At 44.0% G+C, this 25,669-nt stretch overlaps 1 protein-coding gene and 1 non-coding gene across 2 annotated transcripts in view; one reads left to right on the forward strand and one right to left on the reverse strand.

Annotated features, from left to right (window-relative positions):
* The window catches only part of Fbxo32 (F-box protein 32), a 39,597-nt gene extending 13,928 nt beyond the window's left edge, over positions 1-25,669 (forward strand). The window contains exons 5-9 of the mRNA XM_055626558.1: positions 9,737-9,830; positions 10,550-10,734; positions 17,095-17,277; positions 18,390-18,533; positions 20,007-25,669. Coding sequence (XP_055482533.1) covers positions 9,737-9,830; positions 10,550-10,734; positions 17,095-17,277; positions 18,390-18,533; positions 20,007-20,096 — 696 coding nt within the window. The 3' untranslated portion in view covers positions 20,097-25,669. The remainder of the gene's footprint in view (positions 1-9,736; positions 9,831-10,549; positions 10,735-17,094; positions 17,278-18,389; positions 18,534-20,006) is intronic.
* LOC129690921 (U6 spliceosomal RNA) lies at positions 13,755-13,861 on the reverse strand. The gene has a single exon (XR_008722374.1). It is a non-coding gene; the product is annotated as a U6 spliceosomal RNA (small nuclear RNA).

Here is a 25,669-nt window from a genome sequence, read left to right on the forward strand (position 1 = left end):
TGTGTGTGTGTGTGTGTGTGTGTGTGTGTGTGTGTGTGTGTGTGTGTTGCCTATGCTGTGTGCCTGTGAATGCGGACATGCACCTGCTACAACATATGCATGGAGGTCACAGGACAACTCTTGAGCATTAGTTTTCTCCTTCCATTGTGGATTCCAGAGACTGAGCTCCGGTCATCAGGCTTGTGTTTGAGCAATCGTGTTTACCCATTGCATCGTCATGCTGCCCTCTGCCTTCTTTTATATCACATAACCGTCTGCTTGTACATGGATGCGTATTCACAGGAAAAGACCATGATGCCATCCATAATAACTCTGACCATCACTCTCAGTTCTTCTATGGGATGAAAATGACACCAGCCACCTGGCAACTATAGCTGCAATTATCAACCCAGGAAGTCCATGCCAAACGTGAATACCCACTTCCTGACTGGGGTGAACTGGTCCCTGCGTGCTAGTGATGCAGGAAGGACAAAGAAAGCCTATAGCCCTGCTGTCTGTGTCCCTCTAGAGCAAAAGAACATCACAACCCCAAGGGACACTCTTGTTTTTTACTACGCTGCCACCCTAAATCTATTTGAATAGTTCTAGCAAGTTGCTGCATTCTTACGGCCCCGAAAATGTGCATTTCCAAAAACATGTTTCAGTTTAAGTTGATGGGTGGTTTGGCAAACAAAAGACCAAATATGAGCCAGTGAGTCAAATTTAAACCCAGGACTGAAATGAAGGGCCTGCTTCTGCCAAGCCCCAGTGGGCTGTGTGAGGCATAATAGCCTGGCTCTTTGTGCAGGTTCCTCGGCCGCAGTAACCTTGGACTCATCTGGTGCTTCACACACTTGGTGGCCTTCCTGAGGTGGAAGGTGGCCTCAGCCGTCAGGGTCTTAAAACTAGTGGTGTTTGAAATAGTGGGAAGGGGGTCAGCCACTGTAGGAGCAACAGAACAGCAGCATGAGCCTATCTTGAAATGACTCTCAGAAATGATTTGGGTTGCATTGTTTCCATCTTTTTCTAGCTGACTTTTCTTGTCCCACTTTAGAAGCTACAGGTCAAAAAACGTGCTCTTTTGTTTTGTGGGGACCCAGAATCTAAACCCATAGTAGCACAGGTCTTAGAAATGTATTTTATGTTGAAGTCCACTTTGGATTCTAGGCTGAGTCAGTACCTAACTACAGAGTGAATAGGTGAACTGAGTTTTTTAAGTATTTAAGAGTTCAGTGCCCATCCAAGAAGGATGCTCATGAAGATACTGGTCCTGATATTATACTGTGACCCAGAATCAAAGGCCTCCAGATTCTGCAAAAGGTCTCCAGTGTCAAGGTGGAAAGAGTTGACGTCATCCTCCTGCTATATCCTGTACATGGCAAAAATGCTTCAAGTGAATACTTCACTTCAAGTGAAGCCCTAATTTGTACTGAGCCCACATACCAGTGTGCCTTGAGAATTTCGTGGGGCCTAGACTCTGCTTCCAGATGTTTCAGTCCCCGACATACACAAACCATTGGGTTTGGTGCTTTCTATGAGCACTGAATTGGGCTTCTTGAAAAAAGCAGAACCTGAGATGCTTCCTTCAGAGTTGGCCGGTATTTGGCCAGATGGAGAGACAGGTGGAAAGCTTTGCAGGAAGGTAAAAAAAAAAAAAAAAAAAAAAAAAAAGGTGTGCTGAAACCTGGAGATCAGAAGGGATGAAAGCGAAGGGGAGTGATGAAGGCTTGAGGCTGAGAACAGTGTCACATTCAGCCTTGTGGAACCATAGGGGTGCCCATTCTGGAGTAGATGAGGCCATGCTGGTGAGTTGGGGAGCTCAGTTTAAACAGTGTCACGAGGAAGACATGACAACAGGAATCAGGGACCCTTTTTGTATGTTCCAAAATAACTGGGATAGATGAAGGATGGAGAGACTAGTTTCTCTGGGCTGGGGATACAATTAATTCATCTAAACTTGGCCCTCCTCATTATTTTAACTCCCTTAGTTCAAGAGCTGTTTCACTTGCAAATAATATTTACTCAATCTTGACATGCCTGGAGATTATTAATGTGGCTGAAAATTTTTCTTCTTACAATCTGCCAGTGTTCAAGCTCAAAGTCAGGACAAAGCTTTCCAGGCTTGTGATCTGTGTTATCCATTGAATAAATAAGGATCTTGGAACTGCACAGTACTCAGTGCGGGCAGAGGTGCTGCCTAATGTAACTGAAAGCTTGTTACAAATGACACCACCTTCCAGTGGACACCCAGCTTGGACACTGAGCACGTGAGGCATAGCTTGGGCTTCTTGGTACTGGAACTCTTCTCTGCTTTTGATCATGCTGGCAGATTTTCCAGGCAAGTTATGAAGAGCCTCTTTCTAGGAGATGGAAGAATGTAGACACAAATCTATTCTTTTCTCTTATTGTTTGCTTGTTTGTCTTTTGAGACAGGGTCTCTCTGTAGACCAGGCTGACCTCCAACTGACAGAGATCCACCTGTCTCTGCCTCTCAAGTGCTAGGATTAAAGGCATATGCCATCACATTCAGCCAAGACACAAACATATTTATATAGAGTCTTAACAATATCCCTCATGAGATAGAATATACATGGTCAACCTCCATTTGGGTTTGACCTTTTAAACTGACAGGAAGTGGGAGCTGCTATTTTTACCAATACTTCTGAAGGTTTGATTGTCAACAACCCTGTAGAAATCAGGCTTGCTTGCCCTTCAGGGAGTGTTTGAGATTGTTTTCATGGTAGGTAACTTCCTCCTAAGCCCCCTGAGCAGCTCTTGGAGTACCACTCTGACACTAGATGGCCTCCAGCCTGAAAGTTCAGGCAATCTAGAATCATGTCACTAGACTGTCACGAAGCACCTTATCCCAAGCAGCAAGGTATTGATGTCAACTGTTTCCAGAACACTTCCAGAAATAATACTCTTTGATTTGCAAAGACAAATGTGTAAAAACCGAGTACATGTGGCGCGACCGGCATGTGAAGGAGAAAACCAGGTTCCATTTGGGGTTTTGAGGGAGAGCTTCTAATTGGGCAGGCAGCAAGTATGTGAAGGTTAGTGAAGCTGTTATAAAGGAACAGTAGAGGGTGGGGGAACTTAGATGGGAGTGGTGGTGATTTTCATGTAAGATGTCAGAGGAGATCTATTTGAGTCTGATTGGTTCAGAGTAAGCTGCAAAACCTCTCCCGCTATGCTAATAACCCTTTTTGTATCAGGAAGGAGGAGTGGCTTTTGATGGCTGCAGTTGCACGAGGAGCAGAGCAGGGAAGCAGAGCTGGAGAGCCACATGGTGGCAGGGGGTGTTCAAGCCTAGATGGCTGAGGAGCCTTCCCACAGCAAAAAGGCTAACAGGCTTGTACTCTACAGCTGTCTCCCCAGGCAGGACTCCCGGAGCCCCTCAACAGCTTGCAGCTAGACTTTTCTCCAATTCATCATCTCCGAAACCAGCATGAGCTGAGGCTGAAGGGCAGGATGTGGTTTGGACATGTGATGACCACCCCCTCCCTCCAGTAGCAAAGCTTCATTCTTTCACTGTGCAGTGAATCCCTACCAATCATGGCAGATCCCACCACTGCCCACTCACACTGACATGGCATTCAGGGGCAGCCAAGAGTTTGCCTGCCTGCTCCCCTCCACCTCTGCCTCTTCCTTCAACACGGCCACAAATTACTGAGCCCTGAGCTAAAATTTACTCGGCAGAAAACAGCTACTTCCAAACAAGACTTTTCCTCCACTCTCTCCTTCTATTGTGGCTAGGAGCAAAGGATCCAGTTGGCCCAGTCATCTTGGTAAACAAATTACTATATACAAATCTACTCTCTGGGGCAAACAGCTCTCTTAACAACAAGAATGATAGACCGATCCATCCCCATCATTGTTGGTATCACATGGCACTACCCATGTGTTCTTGACAGGAGAGTTGTATGGATATAAGAGGTAGGCACCTTGGTTAACCCAAAACCATTGCCTCTTTCTAAATGTGTTAGTAATATTCTGAGGGCACTATTTCACCTCAGCATGGAAGTTGATCATAGCACCGTGCAGATATAAAATTTCCAGAGTCTTTCCCGGGACAGTGACAAGTATTGCAACAATTGTTAGACTACAGTTTGGCCCTACGTGCTGAATTATTAATTATCCAAGTATATATTCTCTGTTAGACATATCTAAACGGAAGTCTTGACTCCCCAGTTTACTACTGCTGCCTGACTTCTCTGAGCCTCAGCATCTGCATTTGTCAAATGGGGAACTTAACCTCCTTGTCATTGAAAACTGAGACCATACAGGTGAAACTGTGTGGTGCCATCTCTTCACACAGTAAATATCCATTGTTGTTAGCAAAATATGACTTCCTGGGAGCAGGACCTCTGAAAGTCATGAAATGTATCAACAGAGAGCTGTTAAATGCATCACAAATGAAATAAGATGTCAGAGGAATATTAAAGTCTGAAAGCATCTAGTTGACAACATGCACAATTGAAATAGTCTTTAAACAAGCTGTACTTGACCCTAGTAGTTCGCTATTTTGTGCCTGGCAATAATTTTATCTAGCTGTCCTTTTCTGTAGCTACTAAGTGTATTCTTGGTACCTGGAACATTGTGAGTGCTTGATGAACTGTTTGATCTTCACAATTTTAAAGTTTTAATTTTAATCATTATACAGAGTTTATAAATAGAAAAACTGAAGAAGGCAGTTTGACTCTGGACCTTTAGTTATAATCTCTATGAGGTGTACCAGAAGTGACCCCAGGCCCTCCACATCTGGCCCTGCATTTGTTTTTATAAATAAAGTTTTGTTGATACACACAAGTGCATATTAGTTTACATAGTATCTGGTTGCTCTTATGCTACAACTGCAGACCAATTTTAGTATGAAGACTGTTTGGCCCATGAACCTTAAAACAGTTACTGTTTGGGGGCCGGGCATGGTGGTGCACTCCTTTAACCCCAGTACTCAAGAGGCAGACGCAGGTGGATCACTGTGAGTTTGAAGCCAACCTGGTCTAGAGTGTGAGTTCCAGGACAGCTAGGGCTATTTCACAGAGAAACCTTGTCTCAAAAGACAAACTAAAAAAATCAGTTACTATTTGGCCCTTTAAAAGGTTTGCCTACTCCAGCTGTCAATCTTAAACTTCTCTAAAAGACTGGAATTGGGGATGGGGGAATAATTTTTTTTTTCAAACAAAAGTTTTATTGGCATCTAAAAACAAAATTCACCCAACACTGAAACATTGTTTGCTTTTCTTTTTTTTTTTTTTTTTTCTTTTTCACTTACTGCAGCGTGAGGAACAAACCACACATACTTTGGAGGTTTTTACAAAATCACTTTTTAAAATCTGTATTATGCTCCTCAAGAATTTAGAGCCAGTCCTTGCATAAAATGTCACAGCTTTGTCTGTCACCTTAGAATAATTTTAATAGTGATAATAACACTTTACAGTTGATACAGTAAGTTGTTATTTTTATCTCACTTGAGCCTCATAACACTCCTTTAGGTAGTTTTTTTGCTATTGTTGTTTTGTGTTTCCTGTAGACTTTTTTTATTGTTTTGTTTTTTGGGGAATTTAGAAATACAAAAGCAAGCTAGATGACTAGACAGTAAACTCCATGAGTCTGGGGATCATGTGTTTTGACATCCTCCCCTGTCCTCTGCCTCAGTGCTTGGACAGAGTGGACACACAGAGATTCTTACTAAATGAATGACAGTTATAAAGGTCACCCAGACAGAGAATCCAATTCTCCGGTTCCAGGGCTCCACAGCTGCCTAGCAGTGAAAGCTGGGACTTTCCCTGAAGATAGGGTGAACCAAGGGAAGGAGGGTTGACATGTCACCCTCCTGTCAGCTGACAGTTTGCCACTATGTCCCTCTCCCTCCTCAGTTAAGGAAGATAATCTCAGCCCCACAGACGCTCTTGCTTCCCCTAAACATACTGTTGACAGAGGTTTCTTAGATGAACGCTGCAGAGATTTTATTTACTTATTTATTTTTCCTTGTGATTGATGCCTTTTTAGATGAGATTCAGACTGACAGGCTGGGTTAGCTGGTGGTCACGTGGTGCCCATGTTTTGAATGCATTTCTGGCTGAACCCCAGGCTGCCCCCTGCCTTACCTCCTACCCAAAGATGAGTCACAGTGCTCAGCCGCCTGCCCTGCAGGAGCAGGCTCCAGACTTCAGGCTTTTGTTTTCTTTCATCTTGCTTTATGCTAGTCATGTGAGGCTCTCGGTATTAATAAACCGTCAGCCTGGCCTTCTAGAGGCTGCTGTTGCTTAGGGAGAAAATGAAAGGTTTGTGTTCCTCTTTCCACTGTCATGTGCTGATTGGTGGCAGAACTAAACCAGATGGGCACAGAGCCCTGTGGTCACTATGGATGGACAGGGCCGCCACCAGGGTGTGTTTTGATGCCTTGCTTGTCAGCGTCCTGCTTGTCAGCTCCTGGCTTCTAAGTTTAGGTCTCGGGCAATAAATTCAACACAGCAGCGTCACCACCACCATCTCCTCCTCCTCCAAATCAAGAGGCCACACCACCCCCTCCCCGTATGTGTGAAACACAGCAAACCCAGCAGGAAGACGTGAGGTTTAAAACTTTTTGTTTCCAATTGAAAGGAAAACTATGTTTAAGGAATTAGGTCTACATGTGGTTTGACAGGGGCTGAAGGGGCTCAATAGGGACAAATGTTTAGGTAAGGGCCTGGGACACGGAGCTGCTCTAAACCATCTAGGGCTGTGGTTCTCAGCCTTCCTAATGCCGCAACCCTCTTAATACAGTCCCCAGTGTTGTGGTGACCCCCAACCATAAAATTACTCTCATTGCTACTTTCTAACTGGAAGTTTGCTACTGTTACGAATTGTAATGTAAATATTTCTGGAGACAGAGAGTTGCCAAAGGGGTGGTAACCCACAGGTTGAGAAGTACTGACCCAGGGCATGGGTCCAAAGTTAGTTCTTTCCAGCAGTCTTTGCTTTTGTTTTCATTTCTTGTGTTCTCTTATAGCTTTGTTTTTGAGGTGCAGATTTTTGGATTTTACTTTGTTTCCTCCTTCTGCCTTGGTTCCAGCATCCAATACAATATCCTAGTCCATTGATGAGTGATCTCACAGGAGATCAGGCAGGGCCCGATCTGGTGAAGTGCTCTCAGGAAGCTTCCCAGGGCCGAGGCTGTAGCCCACGTGGTAGAATGCTTGCTTGGCATGCAGGAAGGCCAGTGCTTAATTGCCAGCATCTCATAAGCCAAGCGTGACGGGATGCACCAGTGATCCCAGCACTAGGGAGGGAGAAAACAGAGGAACAGAAGTTCAAGGTAATCCTTAGCTAGGGATTAAGTTTGAAGCCTGAACTATGTGAGGCCCCTGTCTCAAAAAGAAAGAAAGAAAGAAAAAAAAAAAGACTGAAAATTTTGTTCCAGATCAAAGGAGAGCCTGTTAAATTTTGCAATAGGAAAGAGCCAAAGATTCCACTGAGAACGTTTTCCTAGGGGCAGAGATTTCAAAAATACAGATATGAGGGCTTTTTAGAATTAGCATATATTAGTTATACACAATAATAAATTTGATTATGATGTTTTCATATATGTAAATTATGTGTTTTGATCATATTCACTTCTGTTACCTCTCGTGTCTCTTCCTTATTGGGGTTCTTGGTTTACTAAGCCTGAGTCTCTTTGGTTTTTCTTGGGGACTTGATTTGTCTTATTTCTGATGAAATTAGCTTTTTTAACTTTATATTAACCTTTTCTGTATGGTGAGTCTCTGATACATACAATGTGTCCTCTTACTTTCCTATGTGGCTAAAAAAAATACAGCCGAGTCCTTTCACTGGTTGTGAAGTACTTCATAAAGAGTCTTTGTTAATTTTTTTTCCACTTATTTATTGTGTGTTTGCGTATACATACATGCCTGCCTGTGTGTGGCCAACATGTATGTGGATGGGAACATGTGCTGCTCAGAGAACAACATTATAGTTCTCCCCTTGTATCATGTGCTTTGGGGATCTAGCTCAGGCTGTCAGGCTTGATACCAAGTGTCTTGTCTTTTTGTTTTTTTTCTAGACAGGGTTTCTCTGTGTGGACTTGCCTGTCCTAGACTCACTTTATAGACTAGGCTGGCCTCAAATTCACAGTGACCCGCCTGCCTCTGTCTCCCAAGTGGATAACAAGTGTCTTTACCTATTAAGCCATTTCATTTGTCCTAGTATATACTTATGAGCCTCACTTTATTCATCTGAGAAGTAGGTTGAACTAGATGATCTCTAAGACCCCTTGCCATTCTATTTTTCAACAATAGAATCTTTGGTTTGTTTTTAATGATGTGCCATCTCTGTACAGAATTTTTCTCTAGAAGGAAAGATTAAAATAAAGACCATAAACTTCAATTATTATATTTTCTTTCTTTTTGGCAATAATAGTGGTAATAGAAATTAACATAGGCCTTTGAAAAACCAAACTTCAGCATCTAACTTATGTCAGGCCCTTGGTGAGGGTTTTGTGTACACTGTCTCATTGAAAGCTCACAGCCTTGTGCTGGAGAGATGGCTCAGAGATTTGGAGCACAGGCTGCTCTTTCAGAGGTCCTGAGTTCAGTTCTCAGAAACCACATGGTGGCTCAAACCATCTGTGATGATATCTGATGCCCTCTTCTGACATGCAGGTGTACATGCAGACAGGACATTGTATACCTAATAAATAAATAAATCTAGAAAGAAAGAAAAAGAGGCAGGCAGGTAGGAAGAAGGAAGGAACGAAGGAAGGAAAAGAAAGCTCACAGCCTCAAAGACCCTGAATATTATTCATAAAGATGAAGAGCCCAGGTAACAGAATACATTTAGTGGCACACCCCTAACCACAAATTAAGACTCTGTCGACAGGACTCCATCTCAGGGGCTAGAGAGATGGCTCAGCCATGAAGAGCACTTGCTGCTCTTCTAGAGGACCTGGGTTCAGTTCCAGCATCCATGTGGCGGCTCACAAACTGTCTGTAACTCTAGTTCCAGGGAATCTAATGTTCTCTTCTGTCCTCCATTGGCACCAGGAACACACATGGTACACTTATACACATTTAGGCATAAAATATAATTAAAACTTTTAAAAGACTGCATCAAAGCTGACAGAGACAAGGGCTCTCCCTTGAGCCTCTGGGGAGAGATAGGTAAACACACTATACACCTCAGTTTCTATTCCTTGGCATCTTTCTATTAAAAAGGCAAATGCAACAAAGGAGTCTAATAATCAGGTAGGCTTATCAAACATGAAAAGCAGGCAGTGTCTAGAAAAAAAAAAAAAAACATCCCTTCCTCGGGTCATGCACGTGGTCCCCAAACAGAAGCTTTGCTGTGGCCTCAGAGCAGTGGGTGCCAGTAGATGAAAGTTCAAGTTGGGGCAAGAACAGTCCCCCTGGGGGGTGATTATGCAGAGCTCCGGTGCTCACAGGTCATGAGAGGTTCTGTTCCCTTCGGAATACTGTCAGCTCTCCTTTCCAAAGTGTGCTGAATGGAATGGATTAGCCCTGGCTGAAGCCCAAACCCTTTATATATGAGGGAAAAAAAGCAATTAAATATTCAGCCTGACTCCTGGTTTTGAATTACCACCATTTGTCTTTCACTCTGAGCATCTGCTTTCTATTGCCTAGTGCCCTTGCCTGCCGTTTATCTCTCTGTCTCTCCCATCAGTCTGTTTCTGCACATCATGTGACCCAAAAGTAAAGATTAGAGGAGAAAAATATCTCTGTATTCTAAGCCTGGCAACTTCTATTTTTATCCACAGCTGTTGGAGCTGATAGCAAAGTCACAGCTCACATCCCTGAGTGGCATCGCCCAAAAGAACTTCATGAACATTTTGGAAAAAGTAGTGCTGAAAGGTGAGATCCCCTGCCCTCTCAGCCCTTTTTATAGGTGTGGGAATAGGCAGGTGGATTTTCTCAAGTAACATGTCACTAGATTTAAAGGAATGTGAGTGGATGGAAATGAATAATGTCAGCAGAATTTCAGGGGTACCAGGTTCCAGCTCAGAAAAAGGTGCCACCGATGAGGACATATGCCCCACCCTTCACCATAGAGCCTCTGTAGCCCTAGGAAATGGAGCTGTGTGCAAGGCAGATTTGAGGCATAGACTATTTGAACTGGAGGGGAACCTTAGACCTCAGGCTCAACTGAGTCATTTCACACATAGGAGATCTGAGGTACATGAGAAATGATTGCCCAGAGATTAGCTAGACAAGATTAGAATCCAACCTTCTGAACCCCAAAACTACAGTTTTCCATTGATCTAAAAGGATGTCAAAAAAAAAAGCCACTGAACAAAAAAACCACTTTCTGATCAGGTGGACTCTTGACGCTGGTGGAGCAATGGAAACAGAAAAGAGCTCTTTAGAAACCCAGGGAGAAGAGAACAAAGAGGGACCTAGATGATGGAAACTAGACCCATTAGCCAAGTATAGAATAAACACTGGTGAGAAAGAAGCCGGAATCCTAACAGGCAGCGCCCGGTAATAGGAGCAGACACCGAAGAAGAAAAGCCCATTTGTAACATGCCTGGTTTCAGTAACATAACTTCAATTTCATTTTTTTTCCGCTCAAGTCCTTGAAGACCAGCAAAACATAAGGCTCATAAGGGAACTTCTCCAGACCCTCTATACATCCTTGTGCACACTGGTCCAGAGAGTTGGCAAGTCCGTGCTGGTGGGCAACATTAACATGTGGGTTTATCGGATGGAGACCATTCTGCACTGGCAGCAGCAGCTGAATAGCATCCAGATCAGCAGGGTAAGTGCCAGCCCCACTCACCCCACTGTGGTTTCCTCCGCTCAGACGCTGAGCAGGAGTCCAGGACACAGCGTCTGCTCTGGTGATGCAGGAGTTGGTTCCCTCTGATTTGATGCAGCATCCTTGTGCTGAGGGTGGTGTGAGGGGCGTCCTGCTAGGGGGAGTGGGAAGAAGAATTTGGCAAGACAGGTGGAAGGAATGTGAAGGATGACAGCCAACTGCAGCATCGTGCAAAAAAAAAGGAACATAGCTGTCGGGGGCGGGGTGTCCTGCTGAAGTCTTCAGTGGGGCCTTGGGGAGCTCTCCGCTCATTTCCTCAAAAAGAATGAGCTGTTTGTGGATTGGGGATACTGCCTTCAATACAATAGAACCCTGAAGACAGTAGCTCGGAGAACTGGTACCACCAGCCTTTTACAATTTCAGTTCCATTTATTGGTGGTGATGACAAAGGATGCCTTTGAATCGAGCCTGAACATACATGTAAGAAAATGCTGAGCAAGACTGGGCTAAAGGCCTATAGATTACTGGTATATGGCTATAGATAGATAGATAGATAGATAGATAGATAGATAGATAGATAGATAGATAGATAGATAGATAGATCGATCGATCAGACACTTCTTTTGGCTTTTGAAATAAAAGCTCACTGTTGGCTCCTATCATCTTAAGGCACACACAAAACTGTGTGTGGCTGGCGTAATCTCTCACTGCTCACCGGTGGACAGGCACACTCGGGAGGCTCACACAACACTTTGCTCACTTATCTAATCACGTGCTGGCCTAGTTAAGTGGCTTCCGGGACCCACACAGTTTGTAAAAAAATTGCACCATGTGTCAGGTGAAGGGGACATGCAGAAAACCCCGTGACCTCGTCTGCATAATTACTTTGCCATAGGCTATTTACAAAAAGCACATTCTTTCTTTACAGTTAATGATTTTTCTGCATCTTGGTTTTTGTTTTTGTTTTAATTTTAAAGCAGAGGGAATGATTAGAAACCTCTAGTTATGTGGCTTCCCTGTCACTTAGTCACTTAGTCACTTAGTCACTTAGGCTACAATGCCCCTGCTTGTGCACATAGGCACGTGCCTGCAAACACATGTGCACAGAGAGCAGAGCAGAGCCCAAAAGCAGGTCATCTTTCAGAGATTACCCCCATTGTTGGATTGTTTTAGGAAAATTAAGCATTTATTATGAACAGTATAATTTAATAATTTATCTGAGTCTCATCTCTGAAGTATGGCGATAGCTTAACAATGGCCATTTAAGACCAGAAATCCACTCTTCTCTCACAGAAGACTCACATAGAACTGATTGCCAGCATTCTCTGTGACCTGCACTGAATATTTCCTGGCTTAGTCCCCCGAGAAAATTCCCAGCCAGTGATAAAAATGAGCAAGACCCATTTGTTCCAATGGCATCTTCCCTCTAGTAACTTTGGAGCACCCGTTCAGATGGCCCTGCTTGCCCTGGGCTGTGTTTCCTCTGGCCTCTTCAAATGACTGTGTTGCCTACCGCAGTCTCCCAATCCTTGTACTTCAAGGCCTTTCTTACTTAACACCCCCCTCAGTTGATCCCCAAACCCTCTTGAAAGGCAGCCATTGTAAGTACTGTTACCCTTCATAGGATGGCACTGAAGTAGGGAGCAGAGGATCAGTGACCTTCTCAGCACTACACAGCAATTAGGCTAAGAGCTAAACTCAGAAGCCTGAAGTATTTATACCTAAAATGGCAAAGTGTGCTTAACATCAGTGGCTTCCAAACTTTTCCCCATCTATTTATCCACTGACCCAGCTTATTAAAAAAAAAAAAAAAAAAAAAAGCTTTTTAATCCAATGAAGTCCTCTGCAGAAGAGATCAAACACTGAAGCTTCCTTCCAACATCTGCTTGAGGGGATCCAGAGGAACCCCATACTTCTGTGCACACTACCCCAGAGCCCTTTGGCTCACAGCCATCCCATCTCTCTCTTTTTTTTTTTTTTTTTTAATTTTATTTTTTTCTTATCAGTTACATTTTATTAACTCTGTATCCCAGCCATGTCCCAATCCCTCATTCCCTCCCAGTCCCTCCCTCCCTCTCTCATCTCCACCGTGCCCCTTTCCAAGTCCACTGATAGGGGGGACCTCTTCCCCATTCATCTCATCCTGTTTTATCAGGTATCTTCAGGACTGGCTGCAAAGCTCTCCTCTGTGGCCTAACAGGACTGCTCCTCCCTTGGGGGTGGGGAGGCCAAAGAGCCAGTCATTGAGTTCCTGTTAGAAATAGTCCTTGTTCCCCTCACTATGGGAAACCAATTGGTTACTGAGCTACCACAGGCTACATCTAAGCAGAGGTTCTAGGTTATATCCATATATGGTCCTTGGTTCAATGTCAGTCTCAGAAAAGACCCTGTGCCCAGATATATTTGGTCCTTGTGGAGCTCCTATCCTTTCCCCATCATACTAACTCCCCTTCTTTCTTATGATTCCCTGTACTCTGCCAAAGGTTTGGTCATGAGTCTTTGCTTTGAAAACACTGCTAGTTAGAGTCTTTCAAATGCGCTCAGTAGACTCCTGTCATACGTTCAATGCGCATCCCATCTGTCTTTCTAAACGAGGATTGATCATCTTATCCCATGTCCGCTCTCTTGATTATCTTTTTTAGGTGTACAGATTTCATTATGTTTATCACATCTTATAGGTCTATATAAGTGACTATATACCATGTTTGTCTTTCTCCTTCTGGGATATTTCACTCAGGATGATCTTTTCTAGGTCCCACCATTTACCTGCAAATTTCATGATTTCCTCCTTTTTGATTGCTGAGTAGTATTCCATTGTGTAAAAATACCACAATTTCTGTACCCATTCCTCCGTTGATGGACATCTGGGTTGTTTCCAGGTTCTGGCTATTACAAATAAAGCTGCTATAAACATGGTTGAGCAAATATCCCTTTTGTGTACTTGAGCAAACTTTGGGTATATACCTAGCAGTGGTATAGCTGGGTCTTGAGGAAGCACTATTCCTAATTGTCTTAGAAAAAAAAATATGGAACGCTTCACGAATTTGCGTGTCATCCTTGCGCAGGGGCCATGCTAATCTTCTCTGTATCGTTCCAATGTTAGTATACGTGCTGCCGAAGCGAGCACCCATCCCATCTCTTAAAGCCCCTATCAGTCAGTCTGTTTCAGAAACCTCTCTGACTAGTGAAGCGATATCTTCACATACACGTCTCTCTCCATCCGCTGCTTTATAATCTCCAGAGGAAAAGGCAGCATTACCTTCTGTCCTGTACCTGGCACAGGCGACCAGTGGATTCTAGTTGACGGGGTGAAGATTTGAAGAAGCAGCTCCCCTCTCCCCCTCCCCCTTCCCCCGCCTGCGTGACATACGTAGTCAGCGTTCATGGGAACATGACTGGAGAATATCATCCTAGATTATGGATGACAGGGAGACGTTAACGACTGCAAGATTCGGACAGGTTGTTCAGTCCCCCTGTGATGCGTCACTTTCTGAATTTGGAAAACAGGGACAGTGATGCCCATCTCACAGCCCTGTGTGAGATTTAACGTCCGCGTGAGGTTGCATAAATTACTCTGCAGAAAGCAGCTGGGACAGGGCCTGGTATTTGGTAAGCATTATTATAGATGCATCAGGTGTTAGGGTACTATAACTCCTTCCCGTGTGATGGTTAGCTTGTCCAGTCAATAACTGTAATTAAGGTAAATGACTGAAATTTACTGGGCACCGTGCTAAGTCCTTCTATGCATTATCTCATCTCTTCTACCCAACCAAGGTGCTCATTTCCTTGTTTTCTAAATGAGAAGAATCATCCTCACGGTCCTTGGGGACAGATTCTGAGACACCCTGAGGGTGTCCTGGACGCTCAGTGTCTTGCATACGGTGGCGTAGTGACTGTGCGTTGCCCACACACACGTCCTCTGCACTGCTGGTCACCTCTACGCAGTCCTCATACCTCGTGGGATGCTGTGTGCACAGGCACGAGGGCAAGAAAAGGAGCGTGTACACAGTCAGTACAGACGCATTTTTTTCCTAAATATTTTCCGTCTGCGGTTCGTCGAATTCGAGGACTTAGAAAGAACGTGGAGGGCAGACTGTAACTGTTGAGGCCTCCACAGGGGGTCTGGCATCAGACTCCCAACGCAGGGTGCTCTCACGGAGGCTGCACTCTGAAGGACTGCTCCTTTCTCTTTCCTCCCCTGAACCTGCTAGGGGGCTCAGAGATGTATAGAAAGAAGATCTTGCCACAGAAATCCCCCACTCTTAAGGAGCTTGATGGCTCAGGCCTGTAGCCTCAGCACACCTGGGAAGTGGAGGCAGGAGGATGGGGACTTCAAGATCATCTTCAGCTTCATAACAAATATGAAAGCAGCCTGGTCTATGAAATCCTGAGGGAGGGAGAGAGAACATGAACACTCAACTTCAGTCTGGACTATATTTTTATATTTGTCAGAAAGAGAAATGTGTTAATCCATGAAAATATTGAAGAGACTTTCATAGTAAACACTTCCTTTTTGCCCAAGTCCTGCCAATGTTCTCCCAGCATATAACCTTGTTTGCCTTAGCAATCTTCATATCTAATTCTTTCAAGCCAATTTTTATTGGCAAACATAACTTATATAATAAAGGATGAAGGACAAAATTAAGAGTACTGGTTTGGAGGGGAAAAAAATAAAATATAATTATAGTACTGTGGGCAAAGCAGTGTTTTGGAAAATGAGGGCTGGGGTAGGCACAAATGGAATTTAGCCAAATGTTTGGCTAGGACTTACAAGAGTGACATATTTTTCCTTTTATATGTTTGTATTAAAAAGGAAGAAGGCACGCAAGCAGTTAACCGTTTATCAGAAGGAAGGGCTTGGCATGAGGTCTGGGCAAGGGTTTTGGAAAAGTTCAGGTTTGAAAATTTTGACAGAGCAAACTCTGCCAAGCAAACTTGCCTTTAATAGGAGTTAATGTAATAATTGGCCTGGGAGTTTTAACCAAAAAAGTAGAGGCTTTGAAGTGCTGGAAACAAAAAGAAAATCCCATGGCAGTTTTATTAGCTCATATGATCAACAGCAGATGATAAACTACAAATAGGTCTAGGGTTCTCTGCGGCCACACAAAGTACTTGAATGTTGCAAACAATTGAAAGTTCAGCCCAACAGCCTGGGGTATAAGAGAGCAGTAAAAGCTGTCAAGTCACAGACACTTCTGAAGAAACAGGAGGCCTGAGTCACATCACAGCAGGTCCAAGATCGTTAGAGCTACAGGGATTGTCAGTATTCTAAACACAGGCTTTGGAAGTTGGGGAAACTGAGACCCCAATTTGGGGAAACAGATTCCCCAGGATGCCATTTGGATCTGTTCCCTGCCCATATGACTTTCTCCCATGCCACAACCATTCTTCTCACAACACCCTCTCAGTCCTCCTTCTAAAGCCCATCTTCCCACTAGTCCTTCTGCCTTCCAAGGCCCTCAGGTCATTGCCAAGACTGACGGACATTTGGAATCCCAGTGAGGCTCGGACCAAGCAACCCCTGGAGTTTCCCATGTGTTTGGGCTCTGCTGGGTTTCCTACAGTTTCTACCCCAGAAATTTGGTAGAAAAAAATAGTCTCTATCCCCAGAGCATTATTTTCCCCTGTGCAGTTCTACACGTAAGGGCTGTTTGTGCTAGACTAGTCTCCAAGGCCTACAAGCTATATCCTGCCTTCAAGGATACAGGTCTAGGAGAGTTATCTTGAGATCATCAAAATTTAAAATAGGAAAAGGCTTGAATATAATCCTGGTGGTATACAGGAAGTTCCTTCATAAGCTCATGATTGATTATAGATGTCTGTTATGTGTAGAGGAACAGGTTTTCAAACATTCCCTGCAGGGGCTGGAGAGCTTTCTCAGTGGCTAAGAGCACTGTTAATCTTGCAGAAGACCTGGGTACAGTTCCCACCACCCACATGATGGCTCACAACCATCTGTAACTTTAGTTCTAGGGTATGTGATACCTTCTTCTGGTCTCTATGGACATCAAGCACACATGTGGTACACATACATACATGCAGGCAAAACACACATACATCTGAATTAAATAAAAATTTTAAAAATTAAATGTTCTGTGGTATGAACAGAGCTGCCTCAGTTACAGTATAGCTTAGCTCAGAGGGTTTGGGGCTAACCGTTCCCAGTGTCTATACACATACACATGTAAGCACAAACATAAACAGACATATGCCACTCCAGGCTGTTCTCTGGGTGGCTCTGTCATGGCTCCTGCTTTGGGAATCTAGTTGTTAATAAGCCAGCTTAAGGAGCAGTGCATTCTGGGACAAGTTAGCTGCAAACAGCTCTTCTTTGCTTACCATACGGCCTTCTCTCTGCAGCCTGCCTTCAAAGGCCTCACATTCACTGACCTGCCTGTGTGCTTGCAACTGAATATCATGCAGAGGCTGAGCGATGGGCGGGACCTGGTCAGCCTGGGCCAGGCAGCCCCAGACCTGCATGTGCTCAGTGAGGACCGGCTGCTGTGGAAGAGACTCTGCCAGTACCACTTCTCAGAGCGTCAGGTCAGTGAATCCCAGTGACCCGCACCATCCCTCTCCAGCATGCAGTGGGGTTGCTGGCCTCCACTAGAAACCAGCAGTCTAAGGCGGTGGTTCTCGACCTTCCTAACACTGCAGCCCTTTAATACAGGTTGTGGTGACTTCCAACCATAAGATTATTTTTGTTGCTACTTCGTAACTGTAATTTTGCTACTGGTATGAATCATGACGCAAATACCTGTGTTTTCCAGTGGTCTTAGGTGACCCCTGTGAAAGGGTCACAACCTGCAAGTTGAGAACCACTGGTCTAGGGCATTCCTAAAGTCACTATGTGATGTTTTTGGGTTTTGGTTCCCTGTTGTTGCCATCATTGTCCTAGTAGAGGAAAAATAAATCCTTAACCCAAACTGTATTTTACAGCTCACGCAAAAACTTCACAAATTGGTATTGCCTCTTTTCTTTAAAAAAAAAAAAAAAAAATGGGGGGGTGACATTTTATGGTGCTTTATCTTCAAGCGCTTTTATGAACATTACTTCCTTCCATCCTCCCATCCCAGGAAGGGTAGCTATCGTCATGACTACTTCTAACAAGCATAGATACCAAGACCACAAAGGATCTATGTATTCAAATTAGTGAAGTGATTCTCAGGGTGAGACAGCCGGCCCCTCGCTTGAATTGGGCCTGCAGATACCTTTTCAATATGTTCTTCACAATCACACTGCCTCAGGGTTGTTTTCCAACTTCTTCATGTATGTACATTAATTCAACGGGTTGTTTCACCAAGAAGCCACTGATACTTACGCGTAAAGTAATGCCACAGTGCTAATAGCTGTGTCTTCGTAGAAATAATCATTCAGGGCTCCAGCAAAGAAAAGACTGAGGTTGCTTGTGGGAGCGGCCTAAGCATTGAAGGACTAGCCAGAGGCACTATATAAACAGTTCTTAGGAAAACATAGCCACCTATTTGGAAAGATGGTTAAAAAGGAATGAGTGCGGAGACCTATTTTACAGCTTGACGGTTGTCTTCCCTTTTAGCATCCACATGAAAGTGTAGGGGAAAGAGTTGGAGCAGAAAGCTCCAACCTATCCTCTTGGTGAACTCTATTGGAATTACTTTTCTCCATTTGATTTTTAGATCCGCAAGCGATTGATCTTGTCCGACAAAGGCCAGCTGGATTGGAAGAGGATGTACTTTAAGCTTGTACGATGTTACCCAAGGAGGGAGCAGTATGGAGACACCCTGCAGCTCTGCAAACACTGCCACATCCTATCCTGGAAGGTACGCGCCTGCGCTGGCTATTGTCCTATCAACCGACACAAGCTAGAGTCATTTTGGAAAGGGGACTCTCAGTTTAGAAAATGTTTCCCCCCGTTGTCCTGTGGGCAAGTCTGTGAGGCATTTTCTTCATTGGTGGTTGCTATAGAAGGATCCAGCTGACTGTGGGCAGTGCCTCTCCGGGGCTGGTGGTCCTGGGTGCTATAGCAAAGCAGGCTGAGCAAACCAGTAAGCAGCACCCCTCTGTGGTCTCTGCTTCAGTCCCTGCCTCCAGGTTCTTGCCTGGATTTCCTGGCCTGCTTTCCCTGAGCCAGGCCCTAAGATTGAGCATTGCAAGGAACATGAGGCCAGGTATTCCCTGATCTTTCCTACCTCGGCCCCCAACTTATAAGGAGAGTAAAACTCATTCAGCACTTGAATAGGGAAGGAAGCTCAAAGACCTTCATTTTCTCCACCCCTTCTATTCATTTGTTGCTGAAACACATTCATCACGTATTCTGTCTTTGTGTGCGTGGGTATATATATGGGCAAACACTAACTCTTTGGCTGTCCAGTGCTGTGGAATTCTCTCTTTTGTGGAGGAGAGAGCTAATGTGTGGATATGGTGTGTGTGTGTGTGTGTGTGTGTGTGCGCGCGCGTGCGCATGTATGTCACAGTCTCCTATTTTCCTAAATAGTGCTCCACCTACTTTTTTTTTTTTAAGCGTGAACCTGGAGAGCTGAAAAGATGGCTCAGTGGTTGAGAGCACTGGCTGCTCTTTCAAAGGATCCTGGTTCAATTCGTAGCACCCACATGGCGGCTCACAACTGCCTGTAACTCCAGTTTCAGGGGAATCTGACACTGTCACACACACACAGACAGACATGCAGGCAAAACACCAGTGTACATAAAAATTAATAAGTTAATTTTTTCCTAAACATTTAGAAAAAGAAAGTGAATCTGGAGCTCACCAATTTGGCTAGACTGGCAAACCAATGAACTCCCAAGACCTGGCTGTCTCTCCCCTACCCCAGGTGCTAGGGCTTCAACATGTATGCCTCCATGCCCAGGTTTTATGTGGGTACTGGGAATCCAAACTCAGATCCTGGTGGTCACACACCAGACACCGTACTCAGCGGCTCCTTTCCCTGGCATATTCTTTCAGTGACATTCTCTTGCTTTTAAGATTTATTGGCATTTTTAATCACGTATGTGCATGCATGTTTATGTGTGGTTGTGTGCATGTGAGATCGGCTGAAAGAGGATATCAGATATACCCTGGGGCCAAAGTTTCAGGTGGTTGTGAGCCAGTTGACCCAGGTACAAGAGCTGAACCTGGGTCCTCTGCAAGAGCAGTCCATGCTCTTAACCACTGAGCCACCCCTCCAGCCCCTGCAGTGGCATGATTGACAGAATTGTGAAAGACTGGGCAGTGCCGTGCAGCACCTGGCGAGCTGCCGATGAGAGCTCGGCTCTAACCACAATGCTCTTTCCAGGGCACTGACCATCCATGCACAGCCAACAACCCAGAGAGCTGCTCCATCTCACTTTCGCCTCAGGACTTCATCAATTTGTTCAAGTTCTGAATCTGAACACACCATGAAACTTCACAAGGGCCCTGGCTGACTGGATGGCTGGGAGTTCGGACACTTCACCTGTAAATAGTGTACATTTTAAGCATTGGCTTGGAACTGCTGGGATAAGTCACTGAGAAGATGTTGGTGGAAAGAGATGCAGTTGCCAATGGGAATTTACAAATGTGAACTTCACGTTAGAACTGGTACAGAAAAGCAAAAATACTGTATATAGACTTTTTTTCCCCCTAACAATTTACAAGCAAGACTACAAGGGCAAGAACTCTTATGTCAGCCATGAAAATGGAGTCCTCTTGATGTTCATGGAAACTTCCTACTTCACTAGGAAGAAAAAGGCAAAACTCAAATACAGGACAGGACACTCTGTTTACAATGTGAAAATGTTGTTAAGACGAAATAAGGAAGAAGGAGAACAGACGCTGCAATTGAGAATTCCCTGGACTTTGGGTTTGGATTTGAGGGTTTGTTTTAAACAGGGAAAGAAGCCCACTCATCTGAAACGTGCACGGGCATGAGTCCTCATCCTACGAAGATGCCACACAATGGTCTACCTCTAAAAGCATAGAGTGCTCTCTGGCCGCATACACTATCTAGCAGGCAATGTCTGTGTTTCATGTAAGTGCTTTCATCTGTAAAGTGATCTAAGATGGGAAGGCTATTAGGAAAAACAAAAACAAACAAACAAAAAACCCTCTATTGGTTCTGACTTCCTTTTTCCTTTCTCTCCCAGTAACTTTGCCTTTTTTCCTTTTGTATTGTAGCTCATGTAGGGAACTAGGAGCTGAAGAACACACCCACCCACCCCTACCTCACCCCCAACCCCCACAGAAGCATGAAGAGAGAATTAGACACCTGTGCAAGCCCAACACTTCTGACTTAGCTCTTCCCTCTTCTAGCCTAACTTCTGGGCTTATCTGGGCTTCCTTGGGTATCTTCATGGGTACATGGATGTCTGTGAACTTAGTGGAGCCCAAGAACTGGGGCTTGAGAGACACATTTTTCACACCAGTCAGTTAAACATCCTTTGAGCTGCTGCTTCCCCTCAGCAGGGCAATGAGCTGAGGCACTGTCTGTTCTTTAGTCCAGTATCAAAGTTGAGTCATCCTGAACTGGGACTTTTCACAAGCTTGATTTAAAAGAGAGCCTGGAGTTCCAGCCAGATAGAGAGACGTGTTCATCTTAAACTTGTTTCAGGACTGGTTAAAACAAAGAGAATTAGAAGACAAAGGATTCCAGGGATTCTGGCAAGGCAGAGATATGAGCACTGTGGAAGAATGGAGATCTCAGGGCTTAAGGAATTAATTCCTGGGGTGGGGAAAATGTTTTTATTTTTTACTTTTTACAGATTATTGCTTTTATACAATGTACATATATTTGCAGTTGTATTTGCTTTTTTTTTTCAACTCTCCAAATAAAATTGCCATTATGCATGCCCTTGGCAAATAAGCAGAAATAGGAATTTGTTCCACATAAATGCTAAGGTATGGGTATTACCGGAAGCACTGATACTTGGAGTAGTCCTAGGAGGAGAGGAAAGATGTCTGAGTGTGCCCAGAGACAAGGGGGGCAGTGACCACCTCTCCTTTCAGGTCAGTACTGTGCTGGCAGATAGAGTCTGAAGGATCCCTGATCTGTCCTATCTGTGCTTACATGAGACGTTCTCCATATTTCCTTCTTCAGCACCAGCCCCTGAGGGGGAAACTAAATTGAATTTAAAGGTTCATAATGAGAAAAGGGAAATGTAAAAGAACAATATTTCTTTTATATAAAAAGTTGTGAAAGTATAAAGTTGAACTTTGTAGAGACTACTAACATAACAGAGTTTTCTGTTTGGCTTTTCTACTCTTCTTCCCAGGATCAATTTTACATTAAGAATGTAGGGCCTAGACTATGAAAGGAAGAAAGAAAGAAAGAAAAAACAAAACTCTTCCATAATTTTCAGATCCTCTACAGGATCTCACCCTTCCTAAAGATGTGTGACGTAGTTGCCATTGCCATGAAAAGCTCTGGAGACAGTGATTCTGAGTGGTGCTGTTAAGGTTAGGGGGTCATGGCCACCGTGTTGTTCAGAGATGGAATGCTGTTGGGACCTTGGGGTTCATAAGTCCAGCAGCTTTTCCAGCTTTGGACTGCCAGCGTAGGACTGGTGAGCCAGCCTCACAGGATATGACAGCAGGGCGCCAAGTCATACATCATACATAACCCAAGCAACAGCCTGCCTCTGTGTAAAATGACCCTTACCCTAAGCAGTGAGGCCACGACTTTTTGAAATGTTTAATATATGCCTGCAGATTCTCCATGACCTTAGTATCAGTGGGTATGGTATGTGACACAACTGAAGAGCGGTTAAGGACGAAAAGGAAGAAAGGAACATGGATGGGTCACTTTCATTGATTACTAGAAAACGGAAAGGATGTGCAGGTGAAGAGGGAGTGGGAGAGGAGGAGAATCTTTGATGTGGGGAAGGAGGCAATGGAGAGAGTAGAGCAGGCAAGATACCCATATTAGGTCATGGCCAGAGACTCGCATACAAGTACTGAGAGTTAAAAAGAAAAACTCTTGCTCTTAGGACATTTAATAGTCTATAGAATTATTCTTGGCAAACCTACCCAGGACTCTCAGACGTAATGCATGAAAACTAAGAATCCCTGACACAGAACTGCGGGTGCAAAAGCAAGAGGGGTGTGACCATAGCAACTGCCGGAAGAAATGGAACTGTTTTCTCTCTATCGTACCTACTGTCCCCTGCTTTGCATGCTGTAAAGCAGAGCTAGAGTTATGCCCATTCTGAAGCGATTCAGATACTGAGAAAAGGAAAAAAAGTTCTGTTCAAGCCGTATTAGCAAACCCAGGGAAATAGTCACTCAAAACTTTGAAGAGCAATCAGCCAAGAGTCTCTGAGGAGGAAGGACCATCCCTTATAGCAATATATATATTGTTGATATATGTATATATCAACTAGACTATGTCATTACTCATGACTTACTCTAAACAGGTGTCTCAGCTGAATGGCATAAAGGAACAGAGATTACAAGGAGGGTATCTAGTCCATCAGCTGAGAGAGGCTTTCTGGTTAGTAATGGTCCATTTCAGATGGAATGACTTAGAGGAGATACTTTTTAAGGGACAAGGCTTCCACTGCAAAAGCTTTCAGCAGAAGAGCTGTTCTGCCTGTGACCATGCAGCCAGCTGGTATGTGGCTCATCCTTGTGGCGACACAAACCATTCCCCTTGAGGGCACTTGCTTTTGACACAGGCTCCTTGTTTCTATTGTTTTATATAGAAGAGAAAAGGCCGGGAATTCGATTTGTCTAAGCAATTGGTATGATTCACAGAGAGCTAAATCGTCACAGGGTTATGTTTTACAGTGTATGGTTCTCAGCATCCAACACAATGTTTATTATAAACCATGCACCTGGTTGTAGATTTTTCTGCCTGGCTGTAGGGCAGTAACATCTTGCTATACAAACACTAAATTTTATGTGTGAATTTTTGACTGTAATTTTATGTGTGCATTTTTTAAACTAAACTATCATTTTCTATGTTGACATCTGTTGTTGGTTTTTTGTTGTTGGTTTTTTTTTGTTTTGTTTTTCTTAATCTGTTTCCAACTCTCTGAGTCTGTGAACCATCTCTTCTGACTAGATCCTGGCTTCAAAGCTGTTAGTGCTTAAACAGGCTCAGAAACACCCTGAACCTCTGAGGAAATGCAGGGGTGATACTCTTTGATAGATCATGGGCCCTCTATGGCTTTGACAGTAATTCTTCTAAATTCTATATATTCTGTAAATGTTTTCTTCTCGGCTTTGCTAAAACAAAAGAGAGAGAGAGAGAAAGAGAGGGAGAGAGAAAGAGAGAGAGAGAGAGAGAGAAGAAAACCTTTATGATTTCCAAATGAAGGAAACTCCCATCCCAGACCTTAGACCAACAAGGGTTGTTAAGAGAGGATGGACATTTCTGCCTTTTCAAGCTGAGGAAGCTTTTCCAGAAAGGGGGATGGGGAGGGAGTGCTTCCTTTACACTCCCTGGGAAGTCAGCAAAAGGGCTGAACAGAAACCTGGGACTTCCTGATACCAGAACTCTGAACACACCTACCACCCAAGCACCTTGTGGGCATCTGTAGATTCATGACAGCCAGTGTGATTCTTCCCAGAGACCCTCACAGGAGATGTGGGAGACCATTCCATGATGGGCATCTGCCACCAAACCTATTAAGTCTGAATCTTACTGGAGAAGTTATGGAGTCTCTTTTCATTTCTACACCCTCCCATTCTTGCTGACACAACCTGCCTACTAGGAAGTAACCAGCATGCCAGGTGTGTGGTGCACACTTGTAATCTTTACACAGGCAGGAGGACTGGATTTCTAGCCCTGGCTGCATAGCAAGGCCTTGCTTCAAAAACAGCAGAAAGCAAACAGCATGTCTTAGCAAACTCATTTTTCCCTTGGGTACTTACATAATTCCCTTACAAGAATAGACGCAGGGTCCTGGTGAGATGGCTCAGTGGGCAAAGTGCCTGCTGTGCAGAATTCCATTTCTAGCATGTAAAATGTAAAATCCAGGCGTGAAGTTCAGTGCCTTAAGAATCATGTGGTACCCAGGCTCAGTGAGAGACCCTGCCTCAAACTAAATGTGGACAGGGATCCAGGAAGATACCCAACATCTGCCTGACCTCCAAATGCATATGCTTGTCCACACAAATCCCCAGGAGCATACTAGCATGCACACATGTCATGGACACACAAACAACATGCACACATGTTCTTGAGCTTGTGCATCTACACACAAACGACTAGATAAGTGTTGACCCAGCTCCTGTTAGTACCCAAACAGGTCTTTCTTCTCCCATGAAATGGATAGGTGCATTTAAGCCATCCGTCCTCTTTCCTGCTCCTCTCTTACCAGTGCAGCTCATTCTGTTCAACCTTGATTGCAACATGCAGAACTTATCCCATAAGGCAAGGGATGGGGCGATAGCCATGATTTTCGTCTGCTGGGCTTTTTTTCCAAAGTGTCCTTGAATTCAGTAAGCAAGCTTCTTGAGAAAGCTCTCTAAACTTAGTCCCTCTCCATTTGGCTGGAAATGGAGGCTGCATCCAAACTCCACATTTCTGGATGCTCCATAAGCTTCAGCATTACTGAGTACAACTCTGTCTTTGAGTATAGACACATTTGTTCACTCTGCACAAGACTGTCTAACAGATGGCTCCAAGCCTTGCCTCCATGCTTGGGAGCCTTTGGTACCATCTTTAACTACCAAATGCCAATCACCTTGGCTAAAGACAGTGTATATTATAGTTCATGTCTAAGCTTAGAAGCTTTAAATGTATGTTTTAAAGAAAAAATTAGAGTGGATTGAGTGTTTTAACTCAATGTGTACGGTTGGACAAATTACATGCACAGATGATTGTTTAATATTGAGTAATCTGAATCCTGTATAACTTATTTGCACACCTTTCTTGCATGATGAACTGACATTTTTATAGTTGTTTGTACAAGACAGTGGCATATTTTTGTAAACATTTTTTGACACTGAATTGCAATAAATGTTTTTCCAACAACA

This window comes from Psammomys obesus, unplaced genomic scaffold (genome assembly GCF_907164565.1).
Source record: "Psammomys obesus unplaced genomic scaffold, mPsaObe1.curated_primary_1811, whole genome shotgun sequence".
NCBI classification, from domain to species: Eukaryota; Metazoa; Chordata; class Mammalia; order Rodentia; family Muridae; genus Psammomys; species Psammomys obesus.